At 36.4% G+C, this 18,806-nt stretch overlaps 1 protein-coding gene across 7 annotated transcripts in view; it reads left to right on the forward strand.

Annotated features, from left to right (window-relative positions):
- The window catches only part of LOC142152875 (protocadherin gamma-B7-like), a 420,392-nt gene that overhangs the window by 263,146 nt on the left and 138,440 nt on the right, over positions 1-18,806 (forward strand). The window contains exon 1 of one of the 7 annotated variants that reach the window (XM_075209923.1): positions 7,812-10,397. The exons of the other annotated variants lie outside the window; for them this stretch is intronic. Coding sequence (XP_075066024.1) covers positions 7,965-10,397 — 2,433 coding nt within the window. The 5' untranslated portion in view covers positions 7,812-7,964. Of the gene's footprint in view, positions 1-7,811; positions 10,398-18,806 lie in introns of those variants that run through there. 7 annotated transcript variants of the gene reach the window in all.

The raw sequence follows: 18,806 nt of genomic DNA on the forward strand, positions 1-18,806 counted from the left end.
AAGGGAAGTCTGAGACAAGACAGGGAAGGATATAGAGTAAGAGTAAGAGCGAGGCTGGACCAGCGAGAGTGCAGTTAGTTGGGTGACTTTTATGAACAGGTGGAGTTTTCAGTGATATTCAAAACTTTATATTTAAAAATGTATACTATCATGATATTCCGACATGCATTTGGCTAAGTAAGAGTCATAGAAGAGGTTATATACTACTATTCTAAATCATGTATACTTAAACATTCGTTTTCGTGTGACTGCTAAACTTGTCTCAGCAAATGTATAAAACCAGCAATTTGATTGTAATTTTTTATTTACTTCATGTATACAAAGCTGATTTGTTTGCTTTACATTTGTTAAATTTCAGTATAAATGTATTTGATACAAATATTGGCATAAATACAGTGTATCTGAATCAGAAATATTTTGTTTTGAAAATAAATTCTCAGCACTGCAGTTCCTCAGTTACGCCTCAGAGCGCCGCTGTTTGACCAATAAGGAGAAGAATACAGAACTGGAGATCCACTGGTATTTTCATCACTCACACACACTGCAGATCTGCAGGAAGACACACAGCCATTTTCTGGATTCTCTGCACACAGAATACAAGATATTTAATTTTAATTTCACCAACAACTGGATTTATGACTATATATGTTCTAACACTGGATTACAAATACTGACCATCAAAAGGATTATTTTTGCTGAAGAATCCACTTTCCTTAGGATGGCTGAGATGAAACCTCATACACAGACATACAAAGGAATCAGATGGCAAGTAATATTTTCCTTCTTATTTTCTTGGCTGTGTCATTCAGTCTCTGGTCAGATTCATTATTCCATTGTAGAAGAAATGAGAAAAGACTCTGTTATAGCAAATATTGCAAAAGATCTTGAATTAGATATTAAACAGCTCTCATCTAGAAAACTGAGAATTGATTCCCATGTTTCAGATAAATATTTTTATGTAAATCTAGATAATGGAAATCTATATGTTAAGGACAGGATAGACAGAGAGAAACTGTGTGGGACAGCAGCTACCTGCTTCCTAACCTTTGATGCTGTGGTTGAAAAGCCTTTAAATGTTTTCAGTGTCAAAATAGAAATTGAGGATATAAATGATAATTCTCCAAGATTTATTCCTAACACATTCACATTAGATGTCATTGAATCTGCTTCACCTGGAACAAGATTTGTATTACAAAGTGCAGGAGATCCAGACATTGGAAATAATTCAGTGCAGACATACAGGCTCAGTGATAATCAGTATTTTACACTGAGTGAGAAGACCAGAACAGATGGGAGTAAATATCCAGAACTTGTGTTAGAGAAACCTTTAGATCGAGAGACACAAAACATTTATCAGTTAGTGCTGACTGCACTAGATGGCGGAAATCCTATTAGATCTGGAACTGCTTCAATAAACATAATTGTTACTGATGCTAATGACAATTTCCCTGTGTTTACTGAAGAGATATATAAAGCCATTGTGAAGGAAAATACTCCAATCAATACAACTGTGATCAGTATAATTGCACATGACCAAGATGAAGGTATCAATGCACAGATCACATATTCTTTACGTGAAACATCAGATAATGTCCATCATACAGGTACATTCAGTATTCATTCAACAAATGGTGACATCACCACAAATAGAAATTTGGATTTTGAAATGACAAGAAATTATGAGCTGACTGTACAAGCAAAGGATGGAGGCGGCCTTATCGCCCATTCCAAAGTATTAATAGAAGTAATAGATGACAATGACAATGCTCCTGAGATATCTATCACATCATTATCTAGTCCTATTCCCGAGGATTCTGCACCTGGCACAGTGATAGCTCTGATTAAAGTTTGGGATATTGATACAGGAAAGAATGGAGAAGTTGATTGTAGCATCATGGAGGAAGTACCTTTTAGTTTAATAGTATCTACTAATAGTTATTATAGAATAGTTACAACAACTAGTGTGGACAGAGAGAAAGTATCTTGTTATAACATCACAATATTAGCCACTGACAGAGGATCTCCATCACTTTCCAGCAAAAGAACCATCAGACTGGTGATATCAGATGTTAATGACAACCCACCAATATTTATGAAATCTACTTATGTTGCTTATGTGCCAGAGAACAATTTACCAGGAGCCTCAATATACAGTATACAAGCTTCAGATCCTGATATTGGAGACAATGCTAAAATTATTTATTCAATATTCAGCAGTAATACAGAAGATCTCCCAGTGTCCTCTTATCTGTCCATCAATATAGAGACTGGAGTTCTCTATGCTCAGAGATCATTTGATTATGAGCAGCACAAGGAGTTTCTAATACAAGTAACTGCTAGAGACAATGGATCCCCATCTCTGAGCAGTAATGTTACATTAATTATCCGTATAGTGGATCAGAATGATAATGCTCCAAAAATCCTGTACCCATCACCAGAAAGTGGTGGACCTGCTGTGTTTGAGATGGTTCCTTTTGCCTCTGAACAAGGATCATTAATAACTAAGGTGGTTGCAGTGGACGCAGACTCTGGACATAATGCCTGGCTCTCTTATCACTTCATACATGTGTCAGAATCATGTCACTTTATCATTAGTCAGCACACGGGTGAAATCAGGACATCACATGTCTTTCAAGAGAAGGATATATTGAAGCACAAGGTTGTGGTGATTGTAAAGGACAATGGAGACCCCTCTCTCTCAGCTACAGTCACCTTAAGTCTCGTTGTTGCAGATAACTTTCAACAGGTGGTTCCTAAACTCAATAATCAGATCCATAATGAAGATTCACAATCTAATTTGCAATTATATCTAGTCGTAGCCCTTGTGCTGATTTCCTTGTTATTTATTGTTACTGTTATGTTGGTCATTATATCAAAATGTAGAGAATCAAAACCTTCACCAACTTTTGGATCTCTAAGTACAAGTTTGTATCGTCCAGTGGACCCCAGGATGCTCTCAGTGTACAGTGATGGGACTTTACCTCTCCCCTACTCATACAATGTGTGTGTAGCTTTGGATTCAACTGCAGATGACTTTACTTATATCACATCTAACCAAAATGTCCCAGTGGACAATCTTATTGATGCTGATGACTCAGGACTTGGAAATGAAAGCTTAAAACAAACTTTGTCATCTGGCAGTGTCATTGAGGTGAGTTCATTAAAATATAATCTATGTGTGTATTAATGCAAATAGAAGCTTAATGTATACATCTATTTAATTGTATTAAAAAATAGGAAATATTACATAGTTATTAATGGTATCATACAATACATCTCCTATGATTCTCAGAACATTCTACGGTGTCATATATTTTATGGTTTGGGATCAGCTATTAAAGTATATTTACTAATTGAATGCTGCAGTCATATTAATGAGATTTAACCAGCATTATGATTCATTATCATTACTATAGTTGCTTCTCTATCAATAAACTGCACTTATTGATCCTTGGTAATTTGAATGATAAACACAGGACATATTTGCCTATAGATAATGCTGACCAACTGAGCACTGCGTAATAGGTGGACAGTTTATAATATGCTGGACATTGGGTCTGTATAACATGCTGTGCTTGCTGCTCAAAATATGTTATTAGAGTCCAAGGTCTGTGAAAAGACATTAAAGATCAAAGATTTGCCCTGGCTACCAATAGTATTATAGCTTACTTACACAGATTATTACTTTGTTATTTTACATGGATAAATGTGACGTTGGAATCTTATCTTCATAATGAGTTTGGACATGTTTCCTTTTACATTTAGATATAAATATTATCAGTGAATTGTAATAATTATGATTAGGGAAATCTGACAAGCAATACATTGTCTTATTTTTGTTGTTAATAATTTTATTGCTATACATTAGTTTCAGTAGCATATTATTAAATATCAATGGCCTGAAAATGTAAGACACTAGTGATAAGCCCTCTGTAACTGAAGCTTGTTGTAATCAAACAACTCGTTTAAAACGATGAAAACAAAATCAGTTATTTATAAACTGTCAGATGTGACACGATGATGATTTTATATTTATATCTTTTCCATAAATACATTTCTTTTGAAAGGATCCATCTCACAGGACTTCCCAGTTTTTAAGATTAAGTTTTTTGGTTAATCAAGCTTTTAGGGGTCTGTCTTTTCTCCAATATATACTATAACATCTAGTTTAGCTGACATCTCTATTTATTAAAGTAGTGAAGATATGAACTGATTATGGAATACTTTGCTTATTTTGCATTCAAATCAATAAAGAAGTTGCATACACATGAAAAAAATAAACTATATGTCTCATAACTTTAGGGCCCCCACAAGTTTTGATTGCTGGAAATGTTCCATTTCAACTGTTTGTACTATAAACATTTATAGATTAAAATAACTGTTAACTAAGATTTTATATCTATTTTATAACATTTGGTCCACAGAAGGAAGCATGGGGTGACTTTAATGACTGGACCTATTCTGAATTTCTATTGGAATGGGGGCTTGACACAACCTTGTTAAACAAGGCAATATGTTTTTGGATATTTTTCTACCCTTTCAGAATTTGTACTTTGTTGCTAAATTACACAAAGGAACCTATTCTTAAAGGTCTGAAGGATTTCTGCAGAATTTCTACATCATGAAAACATATGGGCAGCAAGGTGGCTTAATGGTTAGCACTTCTGCCTCACAGCACTGGGGTCATGAGTTTGATTCCAGATCCTGTGTGGGGGTTGTACGTTCTCCCCATGGTTGTGTGGGTTTCCTGCGGGTGCTCCAGTTTCCTCCCACCCTCCAAAAACATACTGGTAGGTTAATTGGTTTCTATCAAATTGACCTTAGTCTCTCTCGGTCTGTATGTGTATGTTAGGGAATTTAGTTGGTAAGTTCCAATGGGGCAGGGACTGATGTCAGTGAGTACAGTGCTGCGGAATTAGTGACGCTATAAAAATAAATAGCTGATGATGATTAAGAAAGCATATCTCCTTCATTAGCCTTCTTATACAACTGTGGAGTAGACTATTTTACAAACATTGACCTGGATTACTGCATCTGTTTTTAAAGCCAGTAGATCAGATATATTTTTCTAATATATGATCTTTTTAAAACCTATATGCATTATTAACACTGCCAGACACAAACCATTACTTCCACTTAAACTTGAGTGGAACATTTGGAGTCAATGGGATATGTTCTAAAAACCCAGAAATTGAATGGATGATAATCTACCTTCAAATAACGTCTGTAGTTAAGGAATATTGAAACACACAGTGGACCCAATAATATCCCATATTCAGTATGTAGTAGAAGCATGTTGGTTTTGTTATTATGGGGGTTGTTTACATCCTGGGCGCCCACATTTTGTTCCCATCACTTTACAATCAGGTGCATAAACATTCTGTACATTGTAAAATGCTGGATAAGTTCCTTTAAGTTGTATTCCACTATAATATTTCATTATTTTCATTGCTTAAGCTAGAAAACCTGTCAATGTTTTCATAAAATGGTAAATGAGGTGAAATAGAATCTTCAGTAGTATAAATAGGGCTTCAAGACATATTCTTATCTTATTAGCTGTGTGACCACAATTGTATTAACGCTGGTTATTTTATAATGCTGATTGCTAACATTATTGTATAAAACCTTAGGAACAGGACATAGCTCAGCACCTCTCACACTTGTTAGCTGTTCTAATGAATAGACAGTGTGGGGCACTCGTGTAGAGTTGGACACAAATAGCGTTTTCTGCGTATAATATGCTTTTTATTGCTGCACATGCTCACAAAGCACTTGTTACGGTAGCGCCCATTAATAGACTAAGTCGCATCTTGCAATTAGGGGCACTTGCGGCCCCTTGCTATTTAAGAGGCGAAACATAGGAAGTGTGTAAGGGAGTTGTTCAATTCGTTTTCAGAATAAATCAATAGTGTCCATTCAAGTGTAGATTTTGCAATAAAAAGGGATTTACTTAATGTTAAAATTTAAGCTACAATACAGATAGCTCAGTTCCCATACAACCTGCAGGCCCATGATTTCGTGGCAGAGAGAGCTCTGGTCTGACTGCAAGCCAATTTATAAACCTTTACAATGGTGGGTGTGTTTACAAAATGATGTCATCTCAGAGGTCACATAGATAGTTATAATGAATCAGCATACACTTCACGGATCTATTTTCTTAAAAGAGATATTTGCACAAGATATAGTTCCTAGCCTTTTCACAGTAAATACAGTTTCAACAGGGTTTGACGCAAGTGCGGCTTATGTAGACTAAGACTCAGATGTATATGCTCTGCCAGAAAAAGGGAGACTAGCGGGTGCTCGATCACTAGTGTAAGTCACGAGCTGATAGTGATGATGATCAGCTTAGATGCCTCCAGCTCAATATAGGTGTGTAAAGTATGTCTTTTCTTTTGGATGCAATTTCCGTCTGCATTTTAGACAGAAATTGGGTCTACATGAGGCCCTGTGTTGTGATTTTATGTTCTAAAACAGATGACACAATGAAGCACCCAAACAATAGCTCAACACTCCTGATTATATGAGGTTCAAAAGTGAATAATAGTTGATGTCATGTTTTAACCGCCCATCCCATTCTGTGATATCATTTGTCTGCCTGGGTTACAACAACGATACAGGAAGACACTGATATATGGTGGAAGAAAGAGAACGCGTCTAGATATTTACATTTACTATATACACATATTATTATTATTATCATTATTATAATGTATTTATAAGGCACATCAACTATCTGCAGCGCCATACAGTGAGGGAGTATAGCATAATATAATGCATAGTGGACCAGTCAAAACACAGGACATTCAAGAAGAACTAATGTAAGTATAGCTGAAAATGAAGCATAATACATGGGGGCACAGTGGTTAGCATTGCTGCCTCACAACAGTGGAGCATTGGATTTGAATTCTGACCAGGGCACTATCTGTGCGGTTTGTTCTCAGGTTTGCCTGGGTTTCCTCCAGGTGCCCCGATTTTTCCCACATTCCATAAACATACTGTTAGGTTAATCGGCTCCTAGTAAAACTAACCCTAGTCAGTGTGTGTGTCATTATAGTAGGGGATAGATTGTAAGATACAATGGGACAGGGACTGATGGAAATGATTACATATTCTTTGTAGGAGCTACATGTATAAAAGGTTAGAGGTTAATAACTCTGTGCATAAGATATAAGATATAATAGTAAAGGACACACAAGTGGATTAGGTAGAAGAAGTCAGAAGCAGATAGAGGGCCCTGAGAGCGTACAATCTAATGGTGAAGGGAAGTCTGAGACAAGCCAGGGAAGGATATAGAGTAAAAGTGAGAGCGAGGCTGGACCAGCAGGTGACTGGTAGGCTTTTATGAACAGGTGGATTTTTCAGTGATATTCAAAACTTTATATTTAAAAATGTATGATATCATGATGTTCTGACATGCATTTGGCTGAGTAAGTAAGTATGTATGATGTTATATACTACTATTCTAAATCCTGTATACTTAAACATTTGTTTTACTGTAACTGCTAACCTTGTCTTAGCAAATGTATAAAACCAGCAAATTGTCATTTTTTATTTATTTCATGTATACAAAGCTAATTTATTTGCATTACATTTGTTAAATTTCAGTATAAATGTATTTGTTACAAATATCGGCATAAATACAGTGTATCTGAATCAGAAATATTTTGTTTTGAAAATAAATTGCTAGAACTGCAGTTCCTCACTTTTGCCTCAGAGCGCCGCTGTTTAACCAATAAGGAGAAGAATACAGAACTGGAGATCCACTGGTATTTTCATCACTCACACACACTGCAGATCTGCAGGAAGACACACAGCCATTTTCTGGATTCTCTGCACACAGAATACAGGATATTTCATTTTAATTTCACCAGCAACTGGATTTATAACTATATATGTTCTAACACTGGATTACAAATACTGACCATCAAAAGGATTATTTTTGCTGAAGAATTCAGGTCCTTAGGATGGCTGAGATGAAACCTCATACACAGACATACAAAGGAATCAGATGGCAAGTAATATTTTCCTTCTTATTTTCTTGGCTGTGTCATTCAGTCTCTGGTCAGATTCATTATTCTATTGTAGAAGAATTGAGAAAAGACTCTGTTATAGCAAATATTGCAAAAGATCTTGAATTAGATATTAAACAGTTGTCATCTAGAAAACTGAGAATTGATTCCCATGTTTCAGATAAATATTTTTATGTAAATCTAGATAATGGAAATCTATATGTTAAGGACAGGATAGACAGAGAGACACTGTGTGGGACAGCAGCTACCTGCTTCCTAACCTTTGATGTTGTGGTTGAAAATCCTTTAAATATGTTCAGTGTCAGTATAGAAATTCAGGATATAAATGATAATTCCCCAAGATTTGTTCCCAACACATTCACTTTAGATGTTACTGAATCTACATCACCTGGAACAAGATTTACTTTAAAAAGTGCAGAAGATCCAGATATTGGCATTTATTCAGTACAGACATACAGGCTCAGTGATAATCAATATTTTACACTAAATGAGAAAATCAGCAGTGATGGGAGTAAATATCCAGAACTTGTGTTAGAGAAACCTTTAGATAGAGAAACACAAAACATTTATCAGTTAGTGCTGACTGCACTAGATGGAGGAAATCCTATTAGATCTGGAACTGCTTCAATAAAAATAATTGTTACTGATGCTAATGACAATTTCCCTGTGTTTACTGAAGAAAAATACAAGGTCATTGTGAAGGAAAATACTCCAATTAATACAACTGTGATCAGTATAATTGCACATGACCAAGATGAAGGTACCAATGCACAGATCACATATTCTTTAAGTGAAACAACAGGTAATGCCCATTATACAGGTACATTCAGTATTCATTCTATTACTGGGGATATTACAACAAACAAAATTTTGGATTTTGAAATGACAAGAAATTATGAGCTGACTGTACAAGCAAAGGATGGAGGCGGCCTTATCGCCCATTCCAAAGTATTAATAGAAGTAACAGATGACAATGACAATGCACCTGAGATATCTATCACATCATTATCTAGTCCTATTCCTGAGGATTCTGCACCTGGCACAGTGATAGCTCTGATTAAAGTTTGGGATATTGATACAGAAAAGAATGGAAAAGTTGATTGTAGCATCATGGAGGAAGTAACTTTTAGTTTAATAGTATCTACTAATAGTTATTATAGAATAGTTACAACAACTAATTTGAACAGAGAGAAAGTATCAAGTTATAACATCACAATTTTAGCCACTGACAGAGGATCTCCCCCACTTTCCAGCAGAAGAACCATCAGACTGGAGATATCAGATGTTAATGACAATCCACCAATATTTATAAAATCTACTTATGTTACTTATGTACCAGAGAACAACTTACCAGGAGGCTCAATATACAGTATACAAGCTTCAGACCCTGATACTGGAGACAATGCTAAAATTATTTATTCAATATTGAGCAGTAATACAGAAGATCTCCCAGTGTCCTCTTATCTGTCCATCAATATAGAGACTGGAGTTCTCTATGCTCAGAGATCATTTGATTATGAGCAGCACAAGGAGTTTCTAATACAAGTAACTGCTAGAGACAATGGATCCCCATCTCTGAGCAACAATGTTACATTAATTATCCGTATAGTGGATCAGAATGATAATGCACCAAAAATCCTGTACCCATCACCAGAAAGTGGTGGACCGGCTGTGTTTGAGATGGTCCCTTTTTCCTCTGAACAAGGATCATTAATAACTAAGGTGGTTGCAGTGGACGCAGACTCTGGACATAATGCCTGGCTCTCTTATCACTTCATACATGTGTCAGAACCATCTCACTTTATCATTAGTCAGCACACGGGTGAAATCAGGACATCACGTGTCTTTCAAGAGAAGGATATATTGAAACACAAGGTTGTGGTGATGGTGAAGGACAATGGAGACCCCTCTCTCTCAGCTACAGTCACCTTAAGTCTCGTTGTTGCAAATAATTTTCAACAGGTGGTTCCTAAACTCAGTAATCAAATCAATAATGAAGATTCACAATCAAATTTACAATTATATCTAGTCGTAGCCCTTGTGCTGATTTCCCTGTTATTTATTGTTACTGTTATGTTGGTCATTATATCAAAATGTAGAGAATCTAAACCTTCACCAACTTTTGGATCTCTAAGTACAAGTTTGTATCCTCCAGTGGACCCCAGGATGCTCTCCATGTACAGTGATGGGACTTTACCTCTTCCCTACTCATACAATGTGTGTGTAGCTTTGGATTCAACTGCAGATGACTTTACTTATATCACATCTAACCAAAATGTCCCTGTGGACAATCTTATTGATGCTGATGACTCAGGACTTGGAAATGAAAGTTTAAAACCAACTTTGCCACCTAGCAGTATTATTGAGGTGAGTTCATTTAAATTTACTGATTCAAATGGAAGTTAAACGTCAAAAGCAATTTAATTTTTTTAGGGTACTGAATATAAGAAGATAAAGTATAGTATATAGCATTTAATTGTACACTGAGTTTTATAAAATGCTCAGACTTCTTTTAAGAACATGTACCGTATTTTTCGCTCCATAAGACGCACTTTTTCCCCCCAAAAAAGTGGGGGGAAAAAGTGTGTGCGTCTTATGGAGCGAATAGTGCTGGCAAGACGCTACCATGGGGCAGTGGCGGATCCAGGGGGGGGGGGGGCGATCGGGGCAGGGACTTGCTGCCGAATGCTGCACAGTATGTGCAGGTCCGTTCGGCTGTGACAGTGTGCTGCCCGGGTGCTCTGATTGTGTTTTGAACACAATCAGAGCAGCCGGGCAGCACACTGTCACTCCCGAGCGGACCTGCACATAGTGTGCAGCCGCCGGCAGCCTTAGATGTTAGAACGGGGAACGGATGAGATCGAATTAGAGGTATATAAAACTTTTGCTCACAAGAGGAACCATCGTTATCGGGAGTGATTTTCTGTCCGGACAGATTAGTTTGGTGCGCACCACCTAAAGGAATAGCCTAATTCAAGAGCCGCTGGTGAACAATATTCTTTTCATCTCCCAGAAGCGGGTAAGCCTTTTTTGCCTAACTATATTGTGGGCTATTACCGCTAGGACTGTTGAACAAGTGGTTCTCCTGATATCCCTTATAGGGAGGAAGGCTGTCTGTATTAATTGATTCACACTGAGTGTTACATTGCCGGATTAAGTATATAATGACTGTGGAGTTATCTAAATTAATCATTTTCTGAGGAGATTTACGGATGCTATATATATCCATACCAAGACAGGATTTCACCATACTTGGTTATATGAAATGAGAAAGCTTTCCTACATATCATGATATGAAGTTAAGATCTTAGAGTCTGCTAATTGCAGTTTTTTAAGGAGCACTCACTGGATGCTGTTTATATGTTTCAAAAATGTAGTCATAGTTTTGTTTTGCGGTTTCGGCAAAAGCCACGATTTAACTAGGTGCGTCTTATGGTCAGGTGCGTCTTATGGAGCGAAAAATACGGTAGTTTAAAACTGGAATTACATCTTCTAATATATTATTAAATAAATTTTAACATATCCTTACCATGCCTAGTTGTTCACAATATTCAACTGTGTTATATATAATTTGTGACCTTCTAGTGAATGAAGCTAAGCAAACATGAGGCTCTGCTAGGGGTAAAGTTTGATAAGTAGTCGGTACTTTCCTGTGAATAACAAGCAACCAGCTCTGTGATTCATTATTCATGCTTTAGTTGCTTCTGCCTTCAATTAACATGCACAGGCCTAATCAATGTGAAATTGGGATTTTTATTAAGCATATTAGGCTATATAGTATTCTGGATGTTTAAAGAGCTATCATTAACAATTGAGGACTACATAATAAGCTGTCCAGTTGGGTATGTTTAATATGCAGGAGATCGGGGCTGTATAACATACTGTGTAAGCTGCTTAAAGTATATTCCTGTGACAAATTTTCAAGTTTGCAGGTTTATTCAACTAATAATAATATTAAGCTGGATGGAGAACACTTGCTGATTTTGGAGGCACGGAGTCTATAGCGGCCCTAGTTTTCCCCAGGACCCCGGCAAGGGGGTTTGGTCTTAGCTGCAGGGGATGCACAGGTTATGGTTCTCCAAGCCAGTCGCCAGAGTAGCGTCGGTGAACTTGAGAGTAGTCAAATGGAACAGGGTCGATGCCCTTGGATTTTGATTCGGGAAGGCACCAAATCAAAATCCAATGGATGGTCAGGCAGCCCAGGGTCAATGCCAGCGAAGCAATGAAGTGCCAAATCAGAATCCAAAAGATTAGTCAAACAGTCCAAGAAAGTAGCCAGGAAAAGAGCTGAGGCTGAGACAGAATCCATAAGAGAGGTCAGTTACAAGCTGGGTCCGAACCATGGTGTCCACAGGTAGAATAAAGGGTAAAATGCTGGAGTAGATATTCTGGTACCCTAATGGTGCCAGAGCAGCTTTAAATAGAGGCAGGCTAAGTCTGATTGGGTCTCCTCTGGCGGTCAGTGACGTAACTGACCACCGACAGCTGATCGGAGCGTCCCCGTTGCCTGGCAACGTGTAAGCGAGAGGTGCGAGCTGTGCGCATGCACACAGAAGGGTAGTTCTGGCTGAGGGAAGCTGCGTCTCGTTGCTGAGCAATGAGACGCTCCCGGCCGGAAGAGACTGGCGGCCGTCACGGAGCAGAGAGAAGACTGCAGGGACTGCTGGATAAAGTATGAGTTGTAACATATTCTTCATATTTGGTTTAAACTTCTTTGCCTTCAAAATTTAGAGATATTCTCAATGAATTGTAATTATTATGATTACAGCAATCTGATATGCAAACTCTTTTGTTGTTTTATTGTTTATAATTATTAGTAGATATGAATTGGATGGATAATCATATTATTAAATGAATGGTGTTTAAATTGATCTTACTAACCTTATTACCCTTAGTTATTGTTTAAGAGGGTAACTTCTTATAACAGAATGCATTCAAGCAGTTTAAAGCAATGAAGCAAAATCAGTCATTTTCTAAAACGTCACATTGGATATTAGAATTAATTTATACCTTTTCCAAAAATATTTTGCTTGTCTAAAAAATAATTTCCATCCATTTCACAGTTCTTGACATTTTTTTAGATCAACTCTGTATTAGATTATGGAACGTTTTAGAGACTTTATTTTCTTCAAATCATACTGTAACATTTCATTTGGGTGACACATCCCACTTGTTAAAGTAATGAAGAGATAAACTGATTATAGAACCCATGTCAGTATGACGGCTCATTTTCTTTTACTCAGTCACTTAAAAATCATATTCTTTGCCTATTTCTTATTTTATGCATAGCAGCAAGAACACTCTGAACAAAACCACTTCTCCAAACATTTTACTAAAAATGGGCACAAAAATATTTGCCAAATCAGACCTGGTGATGACCATGGTTCATATTGACCAACTTCCTATTAGCAAACCTGAGTCAGATACTAGTGTGAATACTTTACAAGTTTACAGCATGTTTACACCCAGATATATTGTTTACAACCTACTTCACCAGTTTCCTACATATTTACCTCTAGTGATCACTTGTCTTTGTCAATTATATACTTCGCTGCTTGGAAAATAGTCAAGATATGATAAGTACTTTATGGGGCTAATTCAATGCGCACTATTACAGTTAGTACGGTAAAAGTGCACAGTATTACAGTTAGTACGGTAATTCTAACGCTGATTTTTGCTCGCAGTTCTCGGGGCCGTGAGCAAAAAGCCAGGGTAAAATTACCATATTAACGGTAATACAATTAGCGCCACGTTATTCCTAGGCTAACATGGTGGAATTGAATCGCCCCCCCTGATGTAAAGTAAAGCGAAATCACCACTACTTGGCAAATACCACAATTTAATTATTGGAGCCAATTGTTAAAGTCCAAAATGCCAATCTGGATCAAGTATGGGGTAATATAAGGATAATTATCTCTCTGAATAACAAACAATAGAAATATAATTGAATTGATATAGCAGTTGTTTATATTGTATAATAATAATAATGCAAATTATACAAATAAAACATCCATCCCATAAGTTTGGAAATCCCATGAATTTTGAATGCTGAAAATCTTCTATTTAAAATGTTGGTATTGTGCAGACGTTAGAAATTCATAGATTAAAATAACTGTTACCTACGGTTCTATATAGGTTTTTTTTTATTGCATCTGGTACCCAGACAGAAGCATGGGGTGGTTTTAATGGCTCAAGCATAGTCTGTATCACAAACTGGATGTATCCTGTACTTTGAATAATGGGAGCTTTGCATAAACTTGTTAAACAAGGTCATAAGTCTTCAGATACTTTAGAATTTGCATCCTGTTGCTCTAACACCAAATTGAACCTTTTTATAAAGGCCTGAAGTGGTGTTTTTGTTGATTCTTTACTTAGAACAATCATATCTCCATCATTAGCCATTCATATCAAACTGTGGCGCAGTCCACATCACAAACATGGACCCTGAATCGACTGAATCTTATATTTGTCTTATAAAGTTACTAGGGGCTATTATATAGATTCAATGAAGCTAAAGTGAAACATTTGATGTCAATGTGGTAAATATTTTCAAAGACGGATAGTGATCAATTGGATGTAGAAGCATTTTTTATTTTTGTTATTTTTTTTCTTAATATAAAACATTACGTTCTTCACCTCCTTGTCACTGTACCGTCAGGTGCATTAAAAGCCTTTACACTGTAACATTTTTGTAAAGTTCCTTTACGTTTTATGCAACTATAATATTTTAAGATTGTCATTGCTTAAGCTGGAAAATTTTCCAATGTTTTCATAAATAGGCAAAATAAGGTGGAACTTACAATTTTCAGAGTTTTAGAAATAGGGCTTTGAGACGTATTCCATATTGTATGTGCCATTTAGCTACAATTTTATTAACTTTGTTTCTTATGTAATGCTTATTATTAACATTATTTTAAAACTCTTTGGGACATAACACAGAAACTCTAACGCTCATTAACTGTTTTATTGTAACATGTTAGGATTTTACATTCTAAACAGATGACATAATAAATCAGCCAAAGTATAACCTAAACGTTAGACAGTGCAAGTTGAAGTCACGGCCCAACCAGCCAACAGCGCCGAGCGTCTAATTGTCAGGGACGCTAAGATGTCTGAATTTGGAGCCCCATACAATTAGGAGACCACCCTCTGCCACGGAGGCTTGCGTTGTCACACAGAGATGCAGGAGAGACAGGTAACTGTGCTGGGCACTGTGACGGTGCTCTATCCGGTGCACATGTGAGGTGATGACACGCATGTCATCATATTAAGTGTGCAAGCTTTATATATATTGCACTGTTTTAAATAGACTTCTCCCATTCTTTAACCTTAGCTGCCTGCCCAGGACCAAGAATGATGGGCTATCCATTATCTTGGGTGGAAGATATAGTACACAAGGAATTTATTATATATAAAATACATAGTTTGTGCTAAAAAGGATTTGTTCATTGGAAAATTAATACTTTCATTATATTTTATTACATTTTGATGAGCAAGAATCACATGTGATATTTCATACCACTCCAATGAGTTTAAACTAAATTTCTTGTAATTAAACAATTGCTTTACTGCAACTGAAACAGATGTTCTGGCAAATCTAGTAAAATAGCATTTTTTTTACATTTTTTATTTAATTTATAAATAGAAATTGATAATTTAGTATCATTACATTTGTTAATGTCAGTATATATGCATAAATACAGCGTATCTGAATTAGAAAGATGGTGTTTTGAAAATAAATTCTCAAAACTGCAGTTCCTCAGTTTCACCTCAGAGCGCCGCTGTTTAACCAATAAGGAGAAGAATACAGAACTGGAGATCCACTGGTATTTTCATCACTCACACACACTGCAGATCTGCAGGAAGACACACAGCCATTTTCTGGATTCTCTTCACACAAAATACAGGATATTATTTTCATAAACAATTGGATTTATAACTATATATGTTCTAACACACTGGATTACAAATACTTAGCATCAAAAGGATTATTTCTGTTGAAGAATTCAGGATCTTAGGATGGCTGAGATGAAACCTCATACACAGACATACAAAGGAATCAGATGGCAAGTAATATTTTCTTTCTTATTTTCTTGGCTGTGTCATTCAGTCTCTGGTCAGATTCATTATTCTATTGTAGAAGAAATGAGAAAAGACTCTGTTATAGCAAATATTGCAAAAGACATTGGATTAGATATTAAACAGTTCTCATCTAGAAAACTGAGAATTGTATCACGTGTATCAGATAAATATTTTTATGTAAATCTAGATAATGGAAATCTATATGTTAAGGACAGGATAGACAGAGAGACACTGTGTGGGACAGCAGCTACCTGCTTCCTAACCTTTGATGCTGTGGTTGAAAATCCTTTAAATATGTTCAGTGTCAGTATAGAAATTCAGGATATAAATGATAATTCCCCAAGATTTCATCCCAGCACATTCACTTTAGATGTTATTGAATTTACATCACCTGGAACAAGATTTACTTTAAAAGCTGCAGGAGATCCAGACATTGGTAATAATTCAGTACAGACATACAGGCTCAGTGATAATCAGCATTTTACACTGAGTGAGAAGACCAGAACAGATGGGAGTAAATATCTAGAACTTGTGTTAGAGAAACCTTTAGATAGAGAAACACAAAACATGTATCAGTTAGTGCTGACTGCACTAGATGGAGGAAATCCTATTAGATCTGGAACTGCTTCAATAAACATAATTGTTACTGATGCTAATGACAATTTCCCTGTGTTTACTGAAGAAAAATACAAGATCATTGTGAAGGAAAATACTCCAATTAATACAACTGTGATCAGTATAATTGCACATGACCTAGATGAAGGTATCAATGCACAGATCACATATTCTTTAAGTGAAACATCAGATAATGTCCATCATACAGGTACATTCAGTATTCATTCTACAAATGGTGATATTGCAACAAAAAAAATATTGGATTTTGAAATGACAAGAAATTATGAACTGACTGTACAAGCAAAGGATGGAGGTGGCCTTATCGCCCATTCCAAAGTGTTAATAGAAGTAACAGATGAGAATGACAATGCTCCTGAGATATCTATCACTTCATTATCTAGTCCTATTCCTGAGGATTCTGCGCCTGGCACAGTGATAGCTCTGATTAATGTTTATGATCTCGATACAGGAAAGAATGGAGAAGTTGATTGCAGCATCATGGAGGAAGTACCTTTTAGTTTAATAGTATCAACTAATAGTTATTATAGAATAGTTACAACAATTAATGTGAACAGAGAGAAAGTTTCTAGTTATAACATCACAATTTTAGCCACTGACAGAGGATCTCCCCCACTTTCCAGCAGAAGAACCATCAGACTGGTGATATCAGATGTTAATGACAATCCACCAATATTTATGAAATCTACTTATGTTGCTTATATACCAGAGAACAATTTACCAGGAGGCTCAATATACAGTATACAAGCTTCAGACCCTGATACTGGAAACAATGCTAAAATTATTTATTCAATATCCAGCAGTAATACAGAAGATCTCCCAGTGTCCTCTTATTTGTCCATCAATATAGAGACTGGAGTTCTCTATGCTCAGAGATCATTTGATTATGAGCAGCACAAGGAGTTTCTAATACAAGTAACTGCTAGAGACAATGGATCCCCATCTCTGAGCAGCAATGTTACATTAATTATCCGTATAGTGGATCAGAATGATAATGCTCCAAAAATCCTGTACCCATCACCAGAAAGTGGTGGACGAGCTGTGTTTGAGATGGTCCCTTTTTCCTCTGAACAAGGATCATTAATAACTAAGGTGGTTGCAGTGGACGCAGACTCTGGACATAATGCCTGGCTCTCTTATCACTTCATACATGTGTCAGAACCATCTCACTTTATCATTAGTCAGCACACGGGTGAAATCAGGATTTCACGTGTCTTTCAAGAGAAGGATATATTGAAACACAAGGTTGTGGTGATGGTGAAGGACAATGGAGACCCCTCTCTCTCAGCTACAGTCACCTTAAGTCTCGTTGTTGCAGATAACTTTCAGCAGGTGGTTCCTAAACTCAGTAATCAACTCAAAGATGAAGATTCACAATCTAATTTGCAATTATATCTAGTCGTAGCCCTTGTGCTCATTTCTTTGTTATTTATTGTTACTGTTATGTTGGTCATTATATCAAAATGTAGAGAATCAAAACCTTCACCAACTTTTGGATCCCTAAGTACAAGTTTGTATCCTCCAGTGGACCCCAGGATGCTCTCCATGTACAGTGATGGGACTTTACCTCTTCCCTACTCATACAATGTGTGTGTAGCTTTGGATTCAACTGCAGATGACTTTACTTATATCACATCTAACCAAAATGTCCCTGTGGACAATCTTATTGATGCTGATGACTCAGGACTTGGAAATGAAAGTTTAAAGCAAACTTTGCCACCTAGCAGTGTCATTGAGGTGAGTTCATTTAAATTTACTGATGCAAATGGAAGATAAATGTAGAGAGCAATTTACATTTATTTAATATAATGAATATAAGAAGATGAAATATCAAAAATAGCAATTAATTGTATGGTAGAATGAATTACTTTAAATGCTCAGAATTGTGTTCAGAACATGAAATGTAATGCTAGGATCACATCTTATATATTATTAAATAAACTTCAAATAAATATAAATAAAACTTCAACATATCCTTACCATGCCTAGCAACTCACAGTGTCAACTGTGTCAGCTATATAATTTGGGACTATCTAGTGATTGGAGCTCACCAAACATAAA

Source organism: Mixophyes fleayi, chromosome 4 (assembly GCF_038048845.1).
Source record: "Mixophyes fleayi isolate aMixFle1 chromosome 4, aMixFle1.hap1, whole genome shotgun sequence".
Classification (NCBI taxonomy): domain Eukaryota; kingdom Metazoa; phylum Chordata; class Amphibia; order Anura; family Limnodynastidae; genus Mixophyes; species Mixophyes fleayi.